The 27,776-nt window shown below is 43.7% G+C and overlaps 1 protein-coding gene across 1 annotated transcript; it reads left to right on the top strand.

The window, feature by feature from the left end:
• Positions 1–122: 122 nt before the first annotated feature.
• Positions 123–27,776, top strand: CHCHD1 (coiled-coil-helix-coiled-coil-helix domain containing 1). The gene is made up of 3 exons (XM_077454540.1): positions 123–329; positions 3,699–3,817; positions 27,501–27,776. The coding sequence occupies exons 1-3, from the start codon at positions 194–196 to the stop codon at positions 27,609–27,611; spliced, it is 366 nt and encodes a 121-aa protein (XP_077310666.1). The 5' UTR covers positions 123–193; the 3' UTR covers positions 27,612–27,776.

Below are 27,776 nucleotides of genomic sequence, written 5' to 3'. Positions count from 1 at the left end.
TAAAGTTCAATAATAATAAAGAATAAAAAAAAAAAAAAAAAAAAGTGGAGTGGAGGCCACATGCTTCCTGTCAAACGTGGAGCTCCACTCCGCAGCCAAACCCCATCAAACAAGACGACAAGGAGTTAGTGGGCGGGACTCGGCGTTATGTAGGTTTCACCTCCCACAATCCTCAGCGGTGTCCTTGACTGTCATGGCGGCTGAGGTGGGTTTATTGCAGGCCAAGGTGGCCAAACTGCTGAGCCGGCGATTCGGGAAGCCGGTCCTGAGGCCCAAACAACCGCTGGTGCTTAGTGATCAGGTGTCCAACCGGAAGACGAAGCTCGCGGGTAAGAGGCGGGCCGCTGTGTGACATGGGCCGGAGACTACACTATGTATAGACCCGAGGTCTGCCCTAAACCCCCTCCCCCTCTGTCTGTGTATAAACCCGAGGTCTGCCCTGCACCCCTTGTCTGTGTGTAGACCCGAGGGCTGCCCTGCACCCCTTGTCTGTGTGTAGACCCGAGGGCTGCCCTGCACCCCCTGTCTGTGTGTAGACCCGAGGGCTGCCCTGCACCCCCTGTCTGTGTGTAGACCCGAGGGCTGCCCTGCACCCCCTGTCTGTGTGTAGACCCGAGGGCTGCCCTGCACCCCCTGTCTGTGTGTAGACCCGAGGGCTGCCCTGCACCCCTGTCTGTGTGCAGACCCGAGGGCTGCACTGCACCCCCTGTCTGTGTGCAGACCCGAGGGCTGCCCTGCACCCCCTGTCTGTGTGCAGACCCGAGGGCTGCCCTGCACCCCCTGTCTGTGTGCAGACCCGAGGGCTGCCCTGCACCCCCTGTCTGTGTGCAGACCCGAGGGCTGCCCTGCACCCCCTGTCTGTGTGCAGACCCGAGGGCTGCCCTGCACCCCCTGTCTGTGTGCAGACCCGAGGGCTGCCCTGCACCCCCTGTCTGTGTGCAGACCCGAGGGCTGCCCTGCACCCCCTGTCTGTGTGCAGACCCGAGGGCTGCCTTGCACCCCCGTGTCTGTGCATACATGTCCCCCCCCCCAATTTGCCCTACACCGCCTGGTCCGTGTATACATCTCCCCCCCCCCATCTGCCCTACACCCCCTGGTCCGTGTATACACTAGAGGTCGACCGATATGGGTTTTTCTCTGGCCGATGCCCATATTTAGAAATCATGGCGGCCGATATATGATGCCTATTTATTTATTTATTTTTTTAATCCCCCTTGATCTCATAAAATCTAACACACCTTTCCCACTGGGACATTTTTCAGGCGCTTTTGGGCTAAAAATAGTGCCTGTAAAGTGCCTGCAAAACGGCTCCCCTGCAGTCTGTGTGAAAGACAGAGTGCTTTCACACTGAGTGCCCGTTCACACAGGGGCGACTCAGACGTGACCTGCACACGAGTTCAGCAGCGACTTGCAAAACGACGACTGTATAGAAGTCAATGCAAATCGCCTGAAGTCGCCCCAAAAATAGTACAGGAACTTTTTTCTAAGTCGGAGCGACTTGAGTCGCTCCTATTAGAACGGTTCCATAGTACAGAACGGAGCGCGACTTGTCAGGTGACTAAGTCGCCTGACAAGTCGCGGTAATGTGAACGGGCACTAAGGCGATGCGCTGGCAGGATCTTAAAAAAAAAAGTCCTGCAAGCAGCACGTTTGGAGTGGTGTATACCGCTCCTGCCCACTGATATGAATGGGCACCACTGCTGAAGCGCATGCAATGCGATTTGGCAGCGGTGCTTCACGGGCACATTTAACCTCTTCCTCGGCCGCTAGCTGGGTTTTATGTGCCCCACTAGCAGCCAAATAGCGCTGCTAAAGTGATGGTAAAGAGCCGCTAAAACCTGCAGCGTTTTACCATCAACACCTGCCCGCTCCAGTGTGAAAGCAGCCTTCATAAGTGATACAGAAAATTTCTTACATTTAAACATTTATTAAACAAAACAAACCTCCAATCAGTTTACTTGTATGTATGATTTAGATAAAAAAAAAAAAAAACTATATATTAAATAAAAACAGGTAGTCAAAACTTTTGGACGAAAAAAAAATGGGCTAACTTTTCCTGTTTTAAATTTTTTTTTTTTTTTTAAATAGTGTATTTTTTTCCCCAAAAAATGCATTTGAAAGACCTCTGTGCAAATGCCGTGTGACATAAAATATTGCAACAACCGCTATTTTATTCCCTAGGATCTCTGCTAAAAAAATATATATATCATTTTTGGGGGGTCTAAGTGATTTTCTGGCAGAAAATACAGGATTTTTACTTGTAAGCAACAAGTGTCAGAAAAGATTGTCTTTAAATGGTTAAACTGAGAACTTCTACACACAGAGATGACTTCATTCATTCAAGTGTAAACATTGTATCTTTCTGTTCTTTTCTTGGCAGCCTGCCCAGAGAGGAGGAAGAAGTTTTTATGACGACTCAGGCAACTTACACTGACTTCTATTAAAGAAGTCATTTCCAAGTCCCCCTGTGCTAAATCGGCCTTTTTATCAGCACAATATGCAGATTAATTAAAAAACGGCAAATATCGGTCGACCTCTAGTATACACCCCCTGGTCCGTGTATACACCCCCCCCCCTCAATCTGCCCTACACCCCATGGTCCGTGTATACATCTCCCCCCCCCCCCCCAAATCTGCCCTACACCCCATGGTCCGTGTATACATCTCCCCCCCCCCCCCAAATCTGCCCTACACCCCCTGGTCCGTGTATACAGCCCCCATTTGTCCTACATCCCCTGGTATACAACCACATCTGCCCTAGAACCCCAATCTGTAGACACAACGTGGGGTCTGCATATGCACATGGGTTTTACTCTGCAATTGAGTGCCCCTCCCCCTCGTGCCCCAAAGATTCTGCTTGTTATAGGGACATGCCGGTTCACTCCCCAGTCTTTCTGTCTTCTTTTGTTGACAAAGTGGGACTCAGCCCTGCCCCCACTCCTTTTGTCACTGGCTTTGATTGACCGCAACCGGAGCCAATGGCACAGCACTGGATTGAGGGCTCAGGTAAGTAAAAGGGGAGGTGTTGGGTGGGATGGTGCTCCCTAAACACTTTATACCATGATGCAAGGAATTCATTACAGTAAAAAAATATTTACGCTTTCCAGCCACTTTCACTCCTTGCCGTGAAGACAAAACGGAGATTGAGTGGTAATCTTACTGTTATCACTGGAGTAGGTGCTCCCATGGGGGGATTCCCCCTTGCCACTTGTTCTGGTGGTAGCTATAAACTTTGAATTGCCATCACTTTTTGTCCCACTGTTATTGGTCACCAGGACAAATTGGGTGCTTCTCCCCAGCAGAGACGCAGCATTAAAGATCTGGTTAGATTCTAACCCCTGCCACTCTCCTCAGAACTAGAAAAGAATGTTTTAGCTATAATTTAAAGAGGTATTATACTCCGGGAACTGGGCCTAAAACTAGCCAACAGAGGGCAAACAATTAGGGTTTCTGCAGCCAACTCTTCCCTGTTACACTCTATGCCTTGTTCTGCACTGTCTGTCGGCTGTCTTGGTAGAGGCAGAGTTCTGCTTCCTCATATGTGAGCCGTACATTAGTGGCATTAGCAAATCTCTCGCAGTCTTCTGATACCAGCAGTCAGAGGCACAGTGCCTTACATCTCACACTGCAGATAGACAGCTATGAGAATGTAGGTAGAGAAGCGTGCAATCTGATTTAATTTTCTTTTCTCTCACACAGATGCTTCCTGTCTAAGAGAGATGTCAGTGTTGATGGCATGCTGGAAAGAAAATGCTTTCAATGACAGCGTCTGTTCTAATGAAATCAAGGTTTTTTATAAATGTGTGGCAAAAGCACAGGTACAGTACACCCCCCACATGTATGTTTTTAACTTTCCAAGAGAAATGTGTGTGTTTTTATTTTTTATTTTTTTTATTTTTTTGTCTTTACCTTTTTGTTCCTAAAGTCAGCCTTGTCCAAGGGTTCCTATTTTATTTTAGTAAGCTGAAATTGCTTGTGAACTACATGTCCCAACATACCTTGCAGAATCTATTTTATAGGCAATTGTTTTTTTGTTTTGCATAAAAAAGGTTGACATCCCTTTTTTTTTTTTTTTTCCTTGTCTGTCCCATTGGGAAGATTTGACTTTGCTTCCTGTCCTAATGGTACAGCGAGTGAGAGAAGTTCCCCTATTTAGAGTTTTCACTCTCCCTATTGGAATACCCTTATACCCTGGAATCTACCCTTATATCCTATTCTGTTAGCAGTAAGGGCTGGTTCACACTGCTGCGATGTGGGAACCCTGCGAATCCACTGCGGGTTCCTGCATCGCATGTCTCCTGGCGGCAGTTCAAACTGTCCTATGCGAGCTGCTGGGAGTGTCAATTAAAAGTTAATGACACCCCTAAATCAGTTTTCAGATCGCAGATCCATCTGATTCTGGTGCGGACCAAAAAAGGGTCCTGTGTGAGTTTGGTCCAAATGCGATGCAAATACTATCTGTGGCTGAAATCGCATCACATGTTATCTGCAGTGTGGTGCAAATCGCATGCAATCTCACACCATGCAGCAGTGGGAACTGACCCTAAAAATGAGGTTTCCTCTCCCTTTCTGTTCCAGTGAGAATGGTCACCAGGGCAAAAAGAGGGTGAATCTAACCAGAAGCAATTCTCTCCCCTCTCCCTCTCCCTCTCCCTCTCGGCCTAAACTGAGGGGGAAAAAATTGAGAGATTTATTATAGCAAAAAGTAAAAGATTGTGTGTTTGTTTTTGTTTTGTTTTTAATTGTTGCTCTTTTGTTTATAGCACAAAAAAACACAGAGGTGATCAAATGCCACCAAAAGAAAGCTCTATTTGTGGGGGGAAAAAAAGGATGTCAATTTTGTTTGGGTACAGCGTCGCACAATCGTCGGTTAATGCAACGCAGTGCCGTTTCGTAAAAAAAAATGGCCCGGTCAGGAAGTGGGTAAAACCGTACGGGGCTGAAGTGATTAAAGCCTAACAGGGGACTTAAAGCAATTCTAAATTCAGTTTCCACAAAAGTAACCTTTTTTCTGTCATGCTGGCTTTATTCTACATACTGTAATTCTGTTTTACATGCAAGACGAAGTCCACCCCTCGCTATACTTCCAGCAGGCTATGATGTAAGTTCTCAGGGACTTCAATTCTATTATGATTCCGGCTCTCTGTTCTCCTGGCCATTCACAAAATGAAGTCTGGGGCTGTGTATTTTGTGAAAGTCATGGCTCTGCATCCAGGCCAATCGCTCACTTCTATTCCTCTGGTATGCACTCAGAATAAACTCCTATAATAATTCAGAAGATTGCTACATGCCTAAGTGTGCCAACATTCTGAAGAAATCTTAATAATGTCTATCTATACATGGGGTTGGGAATTTTATTGTAATTGTAATAACAGAAATATTAAAGAAATATATTGAAATTTTATTTGGACAACAATAATAAAACTATACATTATGGCTAATCCAGCAGCAGTTTGTAGTCAATGAATGAATTGCAGTACAATGTAACACTATTTCCTCCCCTTTTATTTATGGTTACCCCTGAGATGCTGATGGACTGCAGAATAATTTGAGTCCAACTGGTGGCAATATTGGTAACTCTTGTGACTGTCACGCAGGTACCATGGTTTAGTTGAATTTTAATTATCCAGACATTAGACTGGGAGGAGGGAACCACGCATTCATCTTAAGGCTTGCCAGTTCCTAAATGACAATTTCATGGGTCAGATGTTAGACGCACCAACTAGAAAAATGGCGTTAATAGCTCTACTGATAATCAACAATACAAACCCGATCACAGATGTGGAAATACGGGGCAATTTAGGAAACGGCTAACCTTGCTAGAAGATATAAATTGGGCTAAAATCTTAGAAACCAAGAACACGGAGGAGAGATGGGTTTTCTTTAAGGGCATTAGCCAGTGCATCCCATTTAAAAGAGCGAACAAAAGTCCTGGATGGCTAATGTAAAAATGTATATAAAAGCAAAGAAGGCCTTTAAAAAAAAAGATATAAGGCTGAGGGATTCAGTAACCAAAACTGCAGTGTTTGTCTTCATGACACATCACAGGAAGCATCCTCATGGCTAACGGGGGACAGAATTGGAATTAGACTTGGGAAACGTAACTTTAATAAATCGCTGGGACTGGATGGCTTGAACTTGGGGAAATTGGTCAAGTAACTGCCAGACCATTGTTCCTAATGTTTACTGACGAATGGTACCAGCTGATTGGAGAAAAGCCAATGTAGCACCAATATTTAACAAAGGGTCAAAATACACCCCTGTGAATTACAGACCAGTTAGCCTAACATCAATAGTATGCAGGCTTTTGGAAGGGATGATTAGGGACTATATACAAGATTTTAGTAATGAGAACGATATCAGCAGTAATCGGCACGGATTAGTTCTTGCCAAACCAATCTATTAACCTTCTATGAGGAGGCCCGTAGACGTGGTGTATCATTTTGCAAAAGCATTTGACTCAGTTTCCTATAAACGTTTACTATACAAAGTAAGGTCTGTTGGCATGGACCATAGAGTGAGTACATGGATTGAAAACTGGCTACAAGGGCGAGTTCAGAGGGTGGTGATAAATGGGGAATACTCAGAATGGTCAGGGGTGGAAAGTGGGGTCCTCCAGGGTTCTGTGCTGGGACCAATCCTGTTTAATTTATTCATAAACGACCTGGAGAATGGGGTAAACGGCTCAATTTCTGTATTTGCGGACCAAGCTAAGCAGGGCAATAACTTCTCTGCAAGGATGTGGAAACCTTGGAAGAAGATGTGAACAAATTAATGGGGGGGGGGGGGGGGGCGCAACTACATGGCAAATGAGGTTTAATGTAGAAAAACGTAAAATACATTTTAAGTGGCAAAAATATGGACCTGGTCCTAGTAGATAGGCTCTGCAATGGCATGCAATGCCAAGCTGCTGCCAACAAAGCAAAGTAAATATTGGCATACATTTAAAAGGGGGATTCACTCCAGTAATAAAGCAATAATTCTCTTACTCTACAAGACTCTGGTCTGGCCGCACCTGGAGTATGCTGTCCAGTTCTGGGCACCAGTCCTCAGGAAGGATGTGCTGGAAATGGAGTGAGTACAAAGAAGGGCAACTAAGATAATAAAGGGTCTGGAGGATAATTAGTTCCGAAGAAAGGTTGCAAGCACTGACCTTATTCTCTCTGGATAAGAGACTCTTGAGAAGGGGATATGATTTCAATTTACAAATACCATACTGGTGACCCCACAATAAGGACAAAACTTTTTCGCTGAGGGTGTTTAACCACTTGCCACCCAGGCCAATTCTGACATTTCTCTCCTACATGTCAAAATCATCTTTTTTTTTTTTTTTTTTTTTTTTTTTTTTGCTAGAATATTACATAGAATCCCCAAACATTATATTTCCAAAAAAAAAAAAAAAAGACCTAGAATACAATGGCGGTCGTTGCAATTTTCAAACAAAATATTTTTTATTTTTATTTTTTTGCATAATATGAAAGATGAAGTTAAGCCGAGTAGATGGGTACCTAACATGTCGTGCTTCAAAATTGCACACGCTTGTGGAATGGTGCCAAACTTCGGTACTTAAAAATCCCCATAGGCGAGGTTTTACATTTTTTTTTTTTATTTTTTTCTGGTTACATGTTTTGAGTTAGAGGAGGTCTAGGGCTAGAATTATTGCTCTCACTCTAATGTAAACCCTTACAACCAACTTTGATTTAGAGGTAAGCCTAGATTAAGGCTTACCTGTAGGTCCAAGAAATATCTCCTAAACCTACACGGTTTAGGAGATATTTGCCGAAAGACGGGCACCCCATTAACGGCGATATGCCACGAGTGGCGGCTCCCATGCACATGCGCGGGAGTGACGTCATCACGGCTTCGCCGAATGACAGCGGTGGAGCAGCGAGACCCACGAGAAGATGGATGCGCCGGACTACAGGGGACAGTGGTGACTTCGCTGTCTCCTGTGTCAGGTAAGTGACATATAATGGACTACTATGCGATGCATAGTAGTCCATTATGCTTTACCTTTGCAGGGAATGAAAGAGGAAGTAAACCCATTAGGGTTTACTTCCTCTTTAAACATAGTTTTCATACAACTTATGTATGCGTTTCGCTTCTGCGTGCAAGCACACGGGGACAGGGGCTCTTTATTTATTTTTTATCTCTTTATTCCTATTACCAGGAATATAAACATCTCTTGTAATAGGAATATGGCATGATCGGTCCTCTTTACAGTGAGATACGGGGTCAGTAAGACCATCTGGTCCACCGGAAATCTCTATAGTAAACATCTGGGGTCGGCAGATCCGTTCTCCAACTCACCGATGAAAGCAGTGAGTCGGTAGAGGCACCAGAGGAATGATCAAGCAGTGGAACAGCCGCTATGATCATTCTTATGGTGTAGATAATCGCCGGCTGAAAAAGCCGATATCTGAATGATGCCTGTAGCTGCACAAAGTCAAGAACGTCTTATGATGGCTGACAGGCGAGAAGTGGTTAATAAGACATGTGGCCACTCACTAAAATTAGAAGTTAAGAGGTTTAACCTTAAACTGCATAGAGGATTCCTTTACTGTAAGAGCGGCAAGGATGTGAAATTCCCTTCCGCATGCTTTTCAGTGTGGGGGGGGGGGGGGGCATCGATGGTTTCAAAAAACTATTAGATAAGCACCTGAAAGATCTCAACATACAGGGATATACAATGTAATACTGACATAATCACATACAGGTTGGACTTGTCTCTTTTCAACCTCATCTACTATGTAACGGGTTCCAGTGTGGGTTATGTGAGTTCATACGTTTTAATCTACATGCCTAATGCTCTGTGTTGACCTTGCGCTATTTAGTTAACTATAGGTCTCCCTGAAGAGAAGTGTACGAAACTCGTTGGATCTCTCCATATGAACACTGCCCACTCTGAAACAAGTCTTCTATAATCAGTGTAACATGTGGAGCAAATAGTGGTATATTGTATTGCAGTTCATTAGTTCAAGGATTACAGAATGTTGCTGGATTAGCCATGATGCATGATTTTATTTTTGTCTAATAAAGAAATGTGTGGTTTTAATATATTGCTTTGCTTTCTTTTTTTTTTTTTTTTATTTGTTCCATAATGTACCTATAAAAGGCCCGGCTACAGGTTTAGAGATGTAGAATAAAGCCGGCATGATGTTGGGGGGGGGGGGGGGGGTTGGTTTAATGATAGAGAATTGGTACTTGGGCACCGAGACACAATGTTTACATTTTTAAAAATGTTTTTCATTTATAAATTGATTAAAAATGGAAAAAACGCAATCAAACAATTATTTTAAAAACTTTTCGAAGTAAGGATTGCCTAGATAATGATACCGCACACAACTCATACACCAAGAAAAAGTTCCTAATTAATCATGATATCTTCCTTGTTGCGCTAACATTATTTTTTTCTATCGGTCTTTGTGGGAGTTGGTCATGTTGTGTACATGTTACACGTGTGTGTGTGTGTGTGTGTGTGTATGTATGTGTGTCTATATCTATATCTCCTCCCTTTCGGTAGCACGATGCACAAATGCAGAGGTACTATAGTCAGAAGGGGAGTTTAAAAAAAAAAAAGCGTTCAAGAGGGACTCTAAGTTCAAAAAAGCCTAAACTCATCTCTACAATGGCATCCTTCCCCTGAGAGATCTGAGGTGACTGGTCAGTGAGCCATCAGGGCGTCATATGTTGCAACTTTTTCCTACATTGTAGCCCCTGTTAGTTTTTTCCCTCAACCATATTAGGATTGGAGCAAAGGTTAGCGTCTTTAATCGCTTCCCAGAGTGGTACAAAGCATGACAGATCCCCTACCATTACCCAGAACTGGGGGCTGGGAGAAGATTAATTTTTCTCGGGGGGGGGGGGGGGGATAGTGAAGAGGCTGATGACTCCTCTTCTAAGGGGGGTCTCTGATGCGGAGGGATTAGCTTCACAATCTGACAGATTGTTGGTACAATCTCTTCCTGAATTGGTCCGCTCCACATTTGTTACCCTTAACTGAGTCGGTTGATAAGCCCACTTCTTGTTTGGGTTCGCTAAAGCCTCCCCAAGCTGTGCATGCCTTTCCTGTCCATTTGTTGCTGGAAAAACGTATGTATTCTGAGTGGGATCACCCAGATGAGCTTTTCCTCTTTTATTTTTTATTTTTTCCCTCCTAAAAAGTTTGCAACACTTTATCCTATGGAGGAAATGTTTATTTTAAAATGGGAGATGCCAGCAATTGACGCTGCTATATCCGCTTTGAATAAAAGTTTGAACTGTGCAGTAGACAATGCTTAAGGATCCAATGGATAAGAAGTTGGAATTCCTATTAACCACTTTAGCCCCGGACCAATTTTTGGCCATTAAAAGGACCAGAGGTCTTTTTACAATTTTGCACCGCTTTAACTGGTAATTGCGCGGTCATGCAATGTTGTACCCAAACGAAATTTGCGTCCTTTTCTTCCCACAAATAGAGCTTTCTTTTGATGGTATTTGATTGCCTCTGCGATTTTAATTTTTTGCGATATAAATGGAAAAAGACCGAAAATTTTGAGAAAAAAAAGATATATTTTCTACTTTTTGTTATAAGAAAAATCGAATAAACTCAATTTTAGTCATACATTTAGGGCAAAATTTATTCAGCCACATGTCTTTAGTAAAAAAAAATCTCAATAAGCGTATATTTATTGGTTTGCGCAAAAGTTATAGCGTCTACAAACTAGAGTACATTTTCTGGAATTTACACAGCTTTTAATTTATGACTGCCTGCCTCATTTCTTGAGGTGCTAAAATGGCAGGGCAGTACACCCTACCCCCCCCCCCCCCCCCCAAAATGACCCCATTTTGGAAAGTAGACACCCCAAGGAAATTGCTGAGGGGCATGTTGAGCCCACTGTATTTTTTTTTTTTTTTGTCCCAAGTGATTGAATAATGACAAAAAAAAATAATAATAAAAAAAAAAAAAAAGTTTACAAAAAGTTGTCATTAAATGATATATTGCTCACACATGCCATAGTTGTTATATGTGGAATTGCACCCCAAAATATATTCTGCTGCTTCTCCTGAGTACGGGGATACCACATATGTGGGACTTTTTGGGAGTCTAGCCACGTACGGCACCCCGAAATCCAATCACTGCCTTCAGGATTTCTAAGGGTGCAAATTTTTTGATTTCACTCCTCACTACCTATCACAGTTTCGAAGGCCATAAAATGCCAAAATAACACAACCCCCCCCCCCCCAAATCAGCCCATTTTGGAAAGTAGACACCCCAAGCTATTTACTGAGAGGCATGTTGAGTCCATGAAATATTTTATATTTTGCCACAAGTTGCAGGAATATTACAATTTTTTTTTAAGTTGTCACTAAATGATATATTGCTCACACATGCTATGGGCATAAGTCAAATTACACCCCAAAATAAATTCTGCTGCTTCTCCCGAGTACGGGGATACCACATGTGGGGGACTTTTTGGGAGCCTAGTTACGTACGGGACCCCGAAAACCAAGCACTGCCTTCCGGATTTAAATATAAAACGCTACCAAAAAAAACTGTTAGCGATCGCAGGGATCAGGCCTGACTCTGCGAACGCTGCAGTCATGTGTTTAGTGTTTTGTAAGTGACAGCGATCGATCGATACTGCACTTGGGTGGGCTGGGCGGAGGGGCAAAGCGCAGGTGCTAGCAGGCATCTGGGCTGATCCCGCTAACAATACGTTTTTTTGGAACCCTAAACTGCTGGGGATGCTAGTATAAATCTGATCAGATATTGATCTGTTCAGATTCTATACCACTACGGAAGGTGTATGCTTTGCGCGTGGGTGTTAGCGGTACTGGCACTAGCCTAGCGCTGCCTGGGGCGACTCAGACCCTGACCCTAAAACCTAATTGATATCACCCGCCGTGTGATCAGGGGGTTAAACCTTTATTGGGTAATAAATGGTGGGTGCCCTGATGCTATAAAAAGCAAACTAACCAGTCACCTGTAACACTTATACGGTGATCACTGGTGAAAGGGTTAACTAGGGGCAATCAGGGGGTTCAAATTTTTATTAGGTAGTATATGGGGGTCCCTGGCGCTATATAAAAACCTGAGGGGGAACCTAAATAACCAACTGGCTAACCAGCGTCACCAGTGACACTTATACGGTGATCGCTGGTGAAAGGGTTAACTAGGGGCAATCAGGAGGTTAAAACCATTATTGGGTAGTATATGGGGGTACCTAGCGCTATAAAAACCTGGCGGTGAACCTAAAAAAATAACTAGCTACTTAGCGGCACCAGTTACACTAATGCAGCGATCAGAAAAACGATTGCTTAGTGACACTGGCAAAAGGGGGTGAAAGGGTTAACTCTAAGGGCAATCAGGGGGTTAAATCTTTATTAGGTCCAGGGTAGCCCCCTACCACCCCCCAACACTAACTGCCCTGACACTTTTTACTTTTACAACTGACACTGCAGTGATCAGTAAAATAAATGATCACTGCAATCAGTGACACTGACTGGGGGGGGGGGGTTTGTGTGCCTGTGTGTTAGTGTCAGTGTAGTGTTTGGTGTACTTACTTTTAGTCTTCTCCTCGTAGTCCGGTCAAAAAGACCGCCCCGAGGAGAATGACATCACTTCCTCCCTGCCTGTGTATACAATACACAGTGGGAGGAAGCTTTTAATTCACCAGGAGCGATCGAGAGGGGATGGCCAGAAACCAACGGCCATCCCCTCATCCCGGATCGCTCCTGAAGCGAAACGGACCACCGCATCCAGCGGGAGGGGGTCCGATCGGACCCCCCACCCGCTGGAAGGCAAGCACGTACATGTATGTGCTTGTGCCTGTACATGCCATTGTGATGACGTACAATGGCATGCGGCGGTCGTTAAGTGGTTAAAACACTTTTTCCCTGGCAGGTTTATGGACTGCCTGTGCTGGCAGCAATTAGTGTATGTCAATCCTTGAGAGACCAGTTTAAACAGGTGCTCAAGGTTATTCCTGATCAGCAGGCCCAGGATTTGGCCGAACTACCAGTGCCATTATGTTTTGTAATAGACGCCATGAGAGATATTATTCTTCAGGCCTCGCGTCTTACGCTGGTGCATATGAGTGAGAAAACTGATTGAAAAATTGGTCAGCCGAAGCGCCATGCACAAAGCTCCTGGCTAGTTTTCCTTTTCAGAGTCAACAGCTGTTTAGGGATGATCCGGATAAAAACAAATAATTTCTAATGGAAAAAGTACACTTTTGTCAGTTAGGAAAAGGAGTAAGCATATTTTATTTAGACGAGCTTTCCCCTCCAGTGCCAGGGGCATCCGCCTCCAGGCAGTCACGATGGCCTCCACCGTCAAGCTCAAGAGGTGAACCTCAGGGTCAACCCCATGGACAAATGTCCTGGGGAAGGAAATCTACAAAACCATAGTAAAGCCTCCATATGAAGGGACGCCCCCGCTCACTGCAGTTCTCAAGGGTCTGGCTGGAAGAGTATCAAGACAAATGAGTGGCTTCCTCAATATCTCTAGGGTACAAACTAGAATTCAGAGAGTCCCCGTCTCCTGGTTTTCTCCGATCAAACGTTCCCAAGGATCCAGAGAGAAAGAAGTCTCTTTCAAGCATTGGACCATCTCTTGTCTCAAAAGGTGATATTGCTGGTTCCCATAGAAGAGCAGGGATTGGGGTTTTATTCAAACCTTTTCACGGTACCAAAACCAAATGGAGATGGCAGACTCATTCTAGATCTCAAAGATCTAACCCGGTTTCTGAATATCTGCTCTTTTAACATGGAGTCAATCCCATCAGTAGTCTCCATCCTACAAGGTGGAGAATTTCTGGCGTCAATTGACATCAAGGATGCATACCTCCCCATGTGCCTATTTTTCACGCTCCCCAGAAATATTTAAGTTTCCAGCACCTTGAGTGTTTGTTTACAAAGATCCTGGCCCCTCCTCTAGCCAGATTAAGGGCCTTGGGTATAACGATTATAGCTTACCTAGACGATCTGCTCTTAAAAAACCGCTTAGACCTGTAGGCCGCTTAGACCGACGTATCGTCACCACATTCAACTACCTGGAATACCTAGATCTTCCTTAAAACCAGCAAGGAGATTAGAATACTTGGGTCTGATCATAGATAAAGCCCAGAAATAGGTTTATTTGCCTCCGGCAAAGATCAGTGCCATAAGTGAACTGATTTCAGGTGGTCAAGGCAAGGAAGAATCCTTCTATTCGACTTTGCATGAGGTTGTTGGGAAAGAAGGCTTCATTCAAGGCCGTTATGCTCAGTTTCATTTGAGACTTCTGCAAAACAGTATCCCATCGGCTTGGAACAAAAAGGTCCAAGCTCTAGATTTCCCAATGTGCCTGTCTGAGGGTGTGCCGGAGCCTCAGTTGGTGGTTGATAACCAAGATTCTGCAGAAGGGAAGATCCTTCCTACCAGTTACCTGGAAGGTGGTAACAGATGCCAGCCTTTAAGGTTGGGGAGCAGTCCTGGAAGAGGAGACTGTCCAAGGGAAATGGTCCAGATCAGAAATGACCTTGCCCATCAACATTGTAGAGATTTGGGCAGCTCGCTTGGCCCTGAGGGCTTAGACGTTCGGGTTAAGGAATTGTCCTGTCAGGATCCAATCTGACAATGCCACAGCAGTGGCCTATATCAATCACGGAGGGTGCACGGGAAGTCGTGCGGCCCAGAGAGAAGTGAATCATATCCTAACTTGGGCAGAAAACAATGTACCTTGCCTATTGGCAGTCTTCATTCCAGGAATCGAAAATTGGCAGGCAGACTACTTTAGTCACCAGCAGTTATTCCCGGGAGAATGGTCCCTTCACCCCGATTATCTTCCTGGCAATATGTTGAAGATGGGGGATCCCAGACGTAGATCTGTTTGCGTCCAGGTTCTACAAGAAAATCGACAACTTTGTGTCGAACAAAGGATCTAGCATGCGGAACAGATGTCTTGGTGGAATTGGCTCTCACTGACTTATGCATTCCCTCATATACTATTACTTCCACGTCTTCTTCGCAGGACCAAGAAGGAAGGGAAGTTGGCGATTCTTGTGGCCTAAAAGATCTTGGTATGCAGAGATCATAAGGATGGCGGTAGGGGACCCATGGACCCTACTGCCACATCCAGACCTTCTCTCGCAAGGTCCGGTATTCCATCCTACCTTACAAACGCTAAATTTAACGGTTTGGCTATTGAGACCCACATTCTGAAGAAGCGTGTGCTGTCAGGTTCAGTGGTATCTGCCTTGATTAATGCAAGGAAGCCGGCCTCCAGAATCAGTCTAGAAGGCATATGTCAACCCCTGGATTCACACCAGGAGACACCCAAGGAAGTATGTCTTGACTTTCTGCAGATGGGGTTGGAAATTAAGCTGTCCTTGAGTACCAACAAAAACCCGGTCCCAGCCTCGGTATTTATTTCAATGACCACTTGCTTCGCATTCTTTGGTTCGTAGCTTTATTCAGGGGGTAACGTGGATTAATCCTCCGGTTAGGTCACCCCTGAACCCTTGGGACTTGAATTTAGTTCTGTCTGCATTACAGAAGCAGCCTTTTAAGCCAATACGGCTTATTCCCTTGGTCCTTTTGACAAGGAAATTTGTTTTTCCGGTAGCCATATCGTCTGCAAGAAGGGTATCGGAGTTGGCTGCTCACTTGTAAAGAGCCATATTTAATTATTCACAAGGATAAGGTAGTATTGCGTCCTCATCCTAATATTCTACCGAAGGTAGCGTCTGGTTTTCATCTAAACCAGGATATTGTTCTACCCCTTTTTTTTTGTTTTGTTTTTCAGAACCCTGTTTTACGTAAGGGATGTCGCTACATTCTTTTCATGTGGTGAGAGCAGTCAAAGTATACTTTTTGAAGGCGACTGCTCAGATCTTAAAAACTGATGTTTTGTTTGTTGCCTGAGGGTCCTAGTAAAGGACAGGCGGCATTGAAATCTACTATTTCTAAATTGATTTGGCAAGTATTTGTTCAAGCTTGTGGTTTGAAGAGGAGGATTCCACCCTCTCAAATCCAAAGCACACTCCATGTGGGCATTGCATCACCAAGCTACCATGGCTAAAATCTGTAAGGCTGCAACTTGGTCTTCAGTCAATATATTTACCCAATTCTATCAGGTGGATGTAAAAAGGCATAAGGATATCGCCTTTTGGGCATTGTGTGCTGCAGGTGGCAGTATAAGTCCTCTAGTCTTATGGTGCCTGACTTTTGTGTCTCCCTCCCTTCAGTTGGCATTGCCCTTGGACATCCCGCATAGTAACTACTATGGCTGTGTCCTGTGATGTACGATAAAGAAAATAGGATTTTTATAATGGCTTACCTGTAAAATCATATAAATTTTTTATATATATATATATATATATATATATATATATATATATATATATATATATATATATATATATATATATATATATATATATATATATATATATATATATATATATATATATATATAAAAAAATTTTTTTTTTTTTTTGGAGTACATCACGGGACACGGGTCCCTCCCCTCTTCTAATACATGTGTATGTCATGTCTTGGGGTGTGGCGGGGGACTATAACCCACATAGTATCTACTATGGTGCTGTGTCCCGTGATGTACTCCAAGAAAAGGATTTTACAGGTAAGCTGTTATAAAAATCCTTTTTCCTCCAAAAACATGGTGTGGGCAGATTTCTGCCAGTCAGACTTTCATGCCCCTCTAGCTCATGTCTTGGAATAAGAGGGAGCGAAGTGAAGCCTCCTTCAATCCACTTGTAATACCCTGCCTCCATTGTTTTTAGCTGGTTAATGGACATAGAGGAAGGGAGTGAGCTGTGTATATGCCCACATGTGACTGCATAGTCACATGGGCTGCGCAGATTTGATAGATAGGAAATGCGCCTAATAGAAAATCGCTGAAAACTGAGCATGTGCAGAGTTGCACAGCTGCAAAATCCCTAACTGAATTGGGGACATGAGGCCACTCTAAGGCTTGGTTCACACTGGTACAACATATGCTCTTTCTTTGAGAGCACATGTCACATGGCGTGTGTAAATCGATGATTCCCCATGAGAGCCATTTTAACTGGTCTGACACAAGTTGGTCTGACTTTGAAAAAGGTTCCTGCACTACTTTGGTCCCACTTCAACCCATTGAATGTCATTGAAGTCGGATCCTTGTCCTAACCATCCAACTTGTAACATCTGACGTGATTACAGCAGCAGTAAAACGAGATTATCTCACACTGGGATAGTTTTGATTGGTCAAAGGAAAGTCAGTCTCAAAGTATGAGCAAAATCTTATCTTGTTCATTCAAGTCGGATGGAAGTAGGACCCAAGTCGCAGAGCAAAATAGGATGACAGTCATGTAGTACCAGTGTGAACCCAGCCAAATGCCTTGTAAAAAAATGATTGCACTGCCTCTTCCAGAAGCGATCAACCAGGAAACTGTTGGGAAGAGAGCCGGCCAGATCACACAGCTTGGATCTAAAATTTTGGATGCTGTCAAAGTCCCGCCTCTTGGACTGGCTCCTATGATAGACAAGCGCACTGGTCCACTGCTTGGAAATTGAATCTGTGTGCTGTCTATCATAGGAACTTGTCCAGGAGGTGGAACTTTGTTTAACAGCGGGCCGGCTTTTTAGATCCAAGCTGTGTCACAGCGGGAGATCCTCTCTGTGACCCAGCTGGCTCTCCCGATTCCTCCCTGTGATCCACATACAGTGATGGGGAGGAGAGAGGGAGTTGGGGCTTTAAATGATGTGTGTGCAAAGCCGTAGGTAAAGTGTGGGGGGGGCACATTAACAATATGTACTGTACATAAAAAATATCCTGCAGCATAAGTATGAATGGGCTACTTGAACAAACTAATGGGGTACTCGCGGTACGTTTGCCAGGTTCACTATATTGCACTGCAAGATTGCAGTGCTTTGGCTGCTGATTGGCCAAATCATGCTCCTGACCAGTATGCTTTGGCCAATCAAAGCATCATGGCTCAGGGGCTAAGTCTACGCCCCACACTACATGACTGCTTCCAACAGCAGCCATGTGTTATGGGGCGAGAGATTGTGCGTGCAGACACTGTAGTCTATATATTGTAGTGTTAATAACAGTTTTGTGGTGCTACTGAAGTGTTGGTGTGTACAACCAATTATTGTTTTTTTCATTAACCACTTCAATACAGGGCACCTTGCCCATGCCAATTGTACCCAAATAAAATTTTTATGTATCATATTTAGGGGTGCACCAAATGGGTTTTTTTTTTGTGCCGAAAATGAAAAATACACTAGGCTGAAAAACTATACCAAAACGTATTTTAAAAAAATATATTTTTATACAGGAGATGGCCAGAGACTGACGACATGGTACAGGAGATAAGTGCAGCCAGTGTGTCCCCCGTGTAGGGAAGAGAGAGGAGAGCCACCTGGTTGAATAGAGCACCGGGAACATCACAGCTTTAATTTCAATAGCTGTGTGTTCCCCGTCGTGCACTGTTACAGCTCCTCCCCCTTGTCCGGGGAACTTTGATAAACAGATCACCTGTCCAATCCTGGGAAGTGTGATCTGTCTATCAAAGTTCCCCGGACAAGGGGGAGGGGCTGTATGTGACGGCGCGCGATGGGGAACACAGCTATTGAAATTAAAGCTGTGATGTTCCCGGCGCTCTATTCAACCAGGTGGCGGAGGCGGCTCTCCTGAGCTATACACACCCATATGATGGGCGGGGCCAGTGCCCCATCCCATTTTCAGCTTTCAGCTCAATTATTGGCTTTTTTTTTTTCTTTTGGCCAATATGTTTTGGCGGCCGAAATTTTGGTGCATCCCTAATTATATCCCCCCCCCCCCCCCCAATAAATAGCGCTTTCCCTTGGTGGTATTTGATCACTGCTTTTTTTTCTGCTGCAAATAAAAAAAAATACCAAATACTACCACTGATGGGCACTGTTAGGCAGCACTGGCAGACATCACTGATGAGCACAGAGTGCCATTCCTTTTGGGCACTGATTGGGATCCTGGGTGGGCATCCTCGCTGGGTCTGAACTGATAATGCACTGATTATCAGCGCAGACCCTGCCCTGTCAGGAGAGCTGCCGATCAGTTCTCTTCTACTCACGCCTGTCTGTGCGACTGTAAGAAAAGCCGATATATGGCTTTTCCTGTTTATGCTGTGATTAGACACAACTGATCACATGGTAAAGAGCCTACGTCAGAGGCTCTGTACCGGGATTGGAAGATGCGGTGTGTCAGTCTGACACGCCCCGCGGCTTATCCTGCATATGATGTCCGTTCAGGATAATGAAGCCACTTTGCGCATGTCCTTCTATCTGGTGGGCTGGAAGTGGTTGTTTTGTGTTTATTTATTTTTTTGCAGTATCTCTGCGTCAGTACAGCAGTGACATACCACTGTGTGTGTGTGTGTGGTTCCTTTTTTCTTTAACATTTATTTTTGTGCAGCAGTAAAAAAACAAAAAACTATAAAAAAACAAAAAAAACTATAATAAAACAGTTTATAGTGCATCAAGCACAAAAGTATTTCACCCAAGCACCATATTTCCACCTCACACTCTATAATCAAGTTTAAAAAAATAAATAAATCTCCATGTCCAAAAGGCCAACAAGGAGCAAGCAAGCAGCCTCTGTGTCTACAGTGAAAAGTGGTGGTCGCAGACATGGTGCATCCTCTGCAGATGGGGCACGCTTGTCCTTTTTTTTCCCCGCTGCTAGCCATGTTATTAGCTACTTGCCGCCCGCCATATAGAAAAATGACGGCGGCAAAATGGTTGCGATATCCTGACTGGATGTCATATGATGATCTCGGGATACCAAGTCTCTGCGTGTGTCTGATACACCGCAACTCCAAACTGTGATGAGCCTTGTCCAATCACTGCTGATCAAGATGTAAACAGGAAGAGCCGTTGATCAGCTTTTCCTCACTTGCGTCTTAGACGCAAGTAGAGGAGAACCAATCGGCTACTCTCCTGACGGGGCGGTCTGTGCTGATTGTTATCAGCGCAGACCCCCCCTCCGATACCTGTCCAGGACCAACAGGATGCCGTCGGCACCACCAAAGATGGCCACCACACTGGACCACCAGGGATATACTAATTAATGCCAAGGCAGCTGCCAATCAGTGCCAATGAAAAATGCCTGCCAGTGCCACCAGTGATGCCTATCAGTACCGCATATCAGTGCCACCTCATCGGTGTCTCCTTATCAGTGGCCATCAGTGAAGGAGAAAACTTTTACTTATTTACAAAATTGTATAACAAAAACATGTGTTTTTTGTTTGCTCCAGACAATAATGATGCTTGAAAAACGGTCACTTATGTAGGTGTGTGTGTGTATGTATATATAGACTTGTACAGGGTGTTTCCGCGGCTTTTCGAATTTGCCGCGAACACCCCAAATTGTTCACCGAACAGGCAATGTTTGAGGCGAACATGAGTTCAACTCGAACCTCATCATATATATATATATATATATATATATATATATATATATATATATATATATATATATATATATATATATATATATATATATATATATATATATATATATATATGACACCGATGAGGTGGCACTGATATGCGGTACTGATAGGCATCACTGGTGGCACTGGCAGGCATTTTTCATTGGCACTGATTGGCAATATATATATATAGGATGAGGTTCGAGTCGAACTCATGTTCGCCTCAAACATTGCCTGTTCGGTGAACAATTTGGGGTGTTCGCGGCAAATTCGAAAAGCCGCGGAAACACCCTGTACAAGTCTATGGGAGAAATCTAAAGTGACAATTTTAAAGGCTAATATGCAAGTTATTGTCCTAAAAAGTGTTTTGGTACCTGGGTCCTGCCCCGGGGGCCATGAATCGATGCAAAAAAAAGTTTTAAAAACTGACGTTTTTTTGGGAGCAGTGATTTTAATAATGCTTAAAGTGAAACAATAAAAGTGTAATTCCTTTAAATTTCGTACCTTGGGGGTGTCTATAGTATGTCTGTAAAGGGGCGCATGTTTCCCGTGCTTAGAACTGTCCCTGCACAAAGTGTAATTTCTGCAGGAAAAAGTCATTTAAAATCACTCGCGGCTATAATGAATTGTCGGCTCCCCATAATACAGAGAACAGTCATTGATTTAAAAAAAAAAAAAAAAAAAAAAAAAAAAAAGCGCGGGGTTCCCCCAAATTCAATTACCAGGCCCTTCAGGTCTGGTATGGATATTAATAAAAAAAGACGTGGGGTTCCCTAAATATCAGGTCTGGTATGGATTTTAAGGGGAACTCCATGCCAAATAAAAAAGGGCGTGGGGGGTCCCCCTAAAAATCCATACCAGACCCTTTATCCCAGCACACAACCAGGTAAGGCCGCAGGAAAAGAGGGGGGGCGAGAGAGCGCCCCCCCCTGAACCATACCAGGCCACATGCCCTTAACATTGGGAGGATGCTTTTGGGGGTCTGTAACCCCTCAAAGCACCATGTCCCCATGTTGATGGGGACAAGGGCCTCATCCCCACAACCCTGGTCAGTGGTTGTGGGGGTCTGTGGGTGGGGGGCTTATCAGAATCTGGAAGCCCCCTTTAACAAGGGGACCCCCAGTTCCCGGCCCCCCGTTTGAAATGGTAAGGGGGTACAAAAGTACCCCTACCAGTTCACAAATAAAGTGTAAAAACTAAAAAAAAAAAAAACACTTTTTAAAAAAAAGTCCTTTATTAAAAATGAAAAAAAAGATTCCAGCGGTGGTAATCCACTCTTGCTATCCAGCAACGGATGATCATCTCTCTCCGGCGTCCAGCAATGGTTGATCTGATCCAGCGATGGGTGATCTCTCACTCCAGCGCAGAGAATCCATCCATCGTCTGTCTCCACCGGAGGAGACACTGCGGGGATCCCAGCGCCTGACATTTCTTATATGAGTAGGGTGGGGCCACCCGTCACCTGACCCTGCCCCCCTCTGATGTGAGGGTGACCCTACCCCCCTCTGATGTAACGGAAACCTGCGTTGTCAAGCATCTATTATTATTGTCTGGCGCAAACCCAACACATCACCCAAAGAACACCATCCCCACAGTGAAACGTGATGGTGGCAGAATCAGGACTGGCAAACTGGTCCGAGTTGAGGGAAAAGATGGATGGTGCTAAATACAGGGATATTCTTCAACAAAACCTTTACCATTCTGTGTGTGATTTGAGGCTAAGACGGAGGTTCACCTTCCAGCAGGACAATGACCCCAAACACACTGCTAAAGCAACACTTGAGTGGTTTAAGGGGAAACATGTAAATGTGTTGGAATGGCCTAGTCAAAGCCTAGACCTCAAGCCGATAGAAAATCTGTGGTCAGACTTAGATTGCTGTTCACAAGCACAAATCCCTCTCCCTGTTTCACTGAAAATCCCATGATGGGAATAATATATATTCCATGTTGAATATGACTCATAGAATTTTTAATAAGTGTCTAGACACATGTACATAGTTAGACGGTACGATTATTATACGCATGGTCTATGTGAGTAGCTTACTAATTAAGTCATATGGCTGGGCTTGAGGTAATATAGACATAATATATAAAAGCCATCTCTTTCTATCCTACATGGGAGTAAGTGCTAGCGGCCAAGACAAAAGACTTTAGGCTTATATGTGCATGGTGCTTTTAAACATTAACATTGAGGCAAATAGAGCAATGTCAGTAAGGACAGCGGTGATGGTACACCTAATAGTATTAGCAGGTATCAGAGTATCGCTGAGATGTATAGCAAATCATACCTTGGTATATAAGAAGCAGCCACATGGAGACACGTCCTGGCATCCAGACCCTCAGATGGATGTCAGCCATGTCTACAAAGGCGTTTTTAATATATTCCTCCCTCTCCCATATCAGGCCCAGCCGATAATTATCAGCTGCGCCTGAGATGGAGGAGGAGATCAGGCATGTGTCCTCTGCAGGCTTCCTGAGTCGAGCACGCATGCCACTGTCCCAACTGCGCATGCGTGATGGAACGACTGTGCGCTTATGGCCCACCGACGCAGGAGCTTCACCGGTGGACAATAGCAAGGGGCCCCCAGGGGTCTGACTGCCATGTGAAAATTATTTAAATAGACTTCAGTTACTCAATCAAGCATTATGGAAATATTACCATAGCACCCTGGTGCCCAAACCTGAAAACACAAACTAACAAGCAGATTCAGGGGAACACAAATAACCACTGGTAAACATTAAACATGTACAGTATTCATTCACAGAGGAATATATACATAAGGCAGGAACGCCTTTGGTACATATATTGAATGATCAAAAATGGAACAAGTATAGTAATGATACAGAATTGCAGGTAATGGGGAGATGTTGCAGAAAACCACTAACAAGGATTGATCGGCTATATACTCAGAGAAGATAATTTGAGGATAAATATATTATTTTTTATTTTATTTCGCCATTCCTCCAGTGGAGAAACCTTCCAAGAAGGACTTGAAACAGATGGTAGAGTAGCTTTGAGACTGTGTATCCAGCGCAGCTCCATTTGGAGGAGATTTTGTTCCACGCCCCTCCTCTGGAGCTGGGATGGATACGAAATAATATGAGGAATTTAATCTTCGAAAAATTACCTCAATGTACTGTTTGTGTGTCTGCCTAGGGGCAATTCCGGGTTGCTCATTTGCTTTTTATGTAAGCACGTTTCCAGAATTCCAATTTAGTCTTACCAATATAAAAACAACTGCAGTTGCAGTGTAGCATGTAAACCTCCCCAATGGTTTTACAGTTGGCGAAACGTTTGGCCCTTAGGGAGGATAGAGTTTCTTTCAGTGTACATGTACACTGAAAGAAACCCTATGTTGGCAATAATTGCAGGCACCACAAATATATGTACCCTTTTTTCATATATACATGGATCTTTACGGGCGTCTTCTTTATATTTGGTAATAAGTTTATCTCTAATTGATGTTGCCCTCTTTTAAATGTGAAGAGGGGGCAGTCCGGGACAAATTTTTTCCGAGTGTGGAGTCTAGGGACAGCATGTGCCAGTATTCATTGACAATGCTGTTCAAGAGGGAGTCCACTTAATTTTTATTTTAATTTTTTTATTAAAAGCCAGCAGCTACAAATACTGCTGCTGCTGACTTTTTAATGGACACTTACCTGTCCCAGGGTCCAGCGATGCCGAAGCTGAGCAATCGTTTGGCTCCCAGCTGCTGCCGCTGCCATTCTCATTGAGGGAATCGGGAAGCGAAGCGTTGTGGCTTCACTTCCCGGTTCCATAGTGCGCATGTGTGTGTTGCGCTGCGCATCGTAAGTGGTCCCCGCTATCTCCTGGGACCTGTGTGATTTCCAAGAGACAGCACGGGGGGGGGGGACAGGGGGAATTGCGGGAAGGTGAGTCTATTCCCGGAAGTAGGTGCAGATACCTGTATTATACAGGAATCTGCACCCCCCCTCCTCCCTGTAAGGTGCCAATTGTGGCACCGGAGGGGGGGAGGAATTCCGCTTTTAACTTGCTGGTTTGTATACGAGAGGCTATCATAAAGTTGTTGGGCCTGTAGTTTGAAATTTTCATCATCTGAACAATTATGCCTTGTCCGTAGATACTGGCTATAAGGTATAGACTTTACCAACATTTGGGGGTGAAAGCTCTGCATGCAGGATACTACTGCCTGTCTTGGGTTTCCTGTGTAGGTTACTACTTAGGTTACCCTCATTATCCCTATAGACCTCTACGTCTAGAAATGCTATATACTCCCTGTTATGGGTCGTAGTAAAATTTAAGTTGAACTTCTTTTTATTCATGCTACTCAAACAATACTGAAGTGTCTCATTAGGGGGGCGTGCCAGCTGTGCAGTGATTAGTCGCAGCACAAGCCAGTCAGCGGGTTCACCTACTGATTGGCAAGGAGGAAGACTGGACAGAGCTTTGTCTATGTAAACAAAACAGAGCTCTGTCCTGTCTACCGGGATGTGCTGGTTTTCCTTTCCCTACAATAAAATTACATCCCTTAGTAAAAGCAGCTCCATAGTACACACAAACACTAGTTAGGCACACATTTAACTCCTTCCCAGCTAGTGTCATCTTGGTACAGTGACTACATCATTTTTAGCACTGATCACTGTATTAGTGTCACTGGTTCCCACAAAGTGTCAGTTAGTGTCAGATTGCCCACCATACTATAGCAGTCCCGCTAAAAGTCTCTCTAATGATAGTTGTGTGTGCACGCTATAACTTTCACTCAAGCCAACCAAGCAGAACATTTTAAGTAAATGTTACTACTAGGGATGAGCTCAGGCATGTTCGCATGGAACACGTGCAGAGCCTGCCAGGAAGTCAGCGCTGCGCTAATCGCAGGCAGTGAGACATTGCCACGATGTGTGGCTGCAGAGATCGGGCGATGTCTCACTGCCTGTGATTAGTGCAGCGCTGTGCCGGCTTCCTGGCGGGCTCTGCACGTGGTCCATGCGAACACGCCTGAGCTCATCCTTAGTTACTACAGGTGTTGCCTGGTGATACCATTAGGGTGGACTTGCACTTTAACACTAAAATCCCTGCATCTACTGGCATCCACAAAATAACACTAACCTATCTAGCCCTGTAAAGAAATTGCTATACATACCTTTTTTTTTTTTTTTTTTTATTCAATCCGTCTCAACCGCGGACACAGTCTACAACGGCTGAGAATTAAATGGGGAGTGACGTCACCCATAGACTTATTATGGGTCTTCTGTTGTCGGCTGCCTCCTCCTGCAGCCACCTCCACAGCAAAGCCATAGCTAACAGCTCAGTGTGAAATCGGGTCGGATCGGCTTAAAAAAAAAGTAGTATACCGATTTTCTTCTTTACAAGGCTAGATAGTGTTCGATAATGGATGTCTATAGAGGCAGGGATTTTAGTGTTAGGGTGAATTTCTACTTTAAACATTCACAGTTAGGCTATTATTAAATAACATTAACACTAAAATAAGATGACCAAATCCCATCAAGACCAAAATATGGGGTATGCCATTGCTGACATGGTTTTGAACAGTTGCTGTCTAAAGACTTAACCCTGTATTTGTGTATATGGTTACCTAACCATTTCCTATTATAAATGTAAACTAAAAATGTGTGCAACCATATTTTGCCATGCATGCAGGGGCTGGATTTGTTTTTGTTTTTTTGTGGGAAGGTAGCCCCTCTTAGAATACCAAGAAAAATGGCAAATCTTGTTCATGCAAAAAAGTAGGGGAACTTTTTTTTTTTTTTTTTCCTGTTCAAAGTAAATCCTTTTTGTTTACTAGTACTAGTATCACTGGAATGTGCACACAAAATATTGAAAGTGCCAGCCAATGATCCCAGCGCCCTATGCAGTAAGTCAAAACTCACCCTAACAAGCTGCTATCATACAGAAGGACAAAATCACAAAAATATATAGTATGCCGTATCCGTACCCTAATTACCCCGCATATACTATATTGACAGCGCTAAAACAAAAAAGGGGAAATAATCAAAAAATAAAATATAATAAATATATAAAGGAAAAAATATAATAAATACATGGAGGATAATAACTCAGTGTCTAAAAAAAGTCACTAGCAAGTGTCCATAATATCTCCAAACATATATGACTCAATATTCAATTGAGCTATCACACTTTGGAAAAAAGTTCAGAAAAGCAGATCCATCTCCGAAGAAGAAAAAACCAGTGTGCGAAGGGTCTGACGGCCGGTGACACCCCTTATGGTAAGAACCCACGTCACCAGAGCAGGCTATTCGGAGTGGTTACCCGGGACCCGCCGTGGAAGCTGAGGCAGTATTCGACCAAACGCGCTCAGGACTGCGGTGAGACCACCTCGTTATCGCTGCAAGTGACATTTCAAATGTGACATTTTGCTGTGCACATTGTGTACGTATGATTTTAAGCGCATGAGTGTTTTTAATGAATAAAGCTGTGTTGCACTATGGAATCTATATTTTATTGTTTTCTATATGTGGATCTGGAGCTGTGAATGAGAATTAAGTGAACTCTTATCGGTGAGAGAGCAGGGAGCCCGAGAGAGAGGAACCTATGGTGTTATGATAAGACGATTTTCCGGAGGGACACTAGTGGGACTACTTCTGCAGCCGTAGTGAAGTGCCTGTTAACCCTTTGGGTTCTGGTGAGTGAATTACCATAAGGGGTGTCACCGGCCGTCAGACCCTTCGCACACTGGTTTTTTCTTCTTCGGAGATGGATCTGCTTTTCTGAACTTTTTTCCAAAGTGTGATAGCTCAATTGAATATTGAGTCATATATGTTTGGAGATATTATGGACACTTGCTAGTGACTTTTTTTAGACACTGAGTTATTATCCTCCATGTATTTATTATATTTTTTCCTTTATATATTTATTATATTTTATTTTTTGATTATTTCCCCTTTTTTGTTTTAGCGCTGTCAATATAGTATATGCGGGGTAATTAGGGTACGGATACGGTATACTATATATTTTTGTCTTTTTGTTTACTAGTCAGAGAAAACCTCTTCAATGCTTTGGAAAAACAATCTTTCTAATATCTTTGTTACAATTTTTTTGCAGGCTGATCGAAAGGCGGGTTTGCATCAAGAACAATATCCAACAGAGTCGATGCCATCAAACAAAGTAAACCAATTGTTAAGAAAGTATCCAAATATAAAACATGAGATCTAGATCTTCAACTTTTACTTTGCATTGAACTTTATTAACTGGGATGTGTCTGTTGAACTGCAGAATGGAAAATTCCAGAATGTTATATTTTGGGCCCTATGTGCCTTATCTTGAAACAAAAATGATCTGTGAGCTTTTATTATAAAGATATTCTTATAACCTGGAAAA

This window comes from Lithobates pipiens, unplaced genomic scaffold (genome assembly GCF_037356315.1).
Source record: "Lithobates pipiens isolate NorthernLeopardFrog02 unplaced genomic scaffold, aLitPip1_a1.2 Scaffold_25, whole genome shotgun sequence".
In the NCBI taxonomy this organism is placed as follows: domain Eukaryota; kingdom Metazoa; phylum Chordata; class Amphibia; order Anura; family Ranidae; genus Lithobates; species Lithobates pipiens.
Note: the sequence above shows the minus strand (reverse complement) of the source record. Positions and strands in the feature narration are given on the sequence as shown.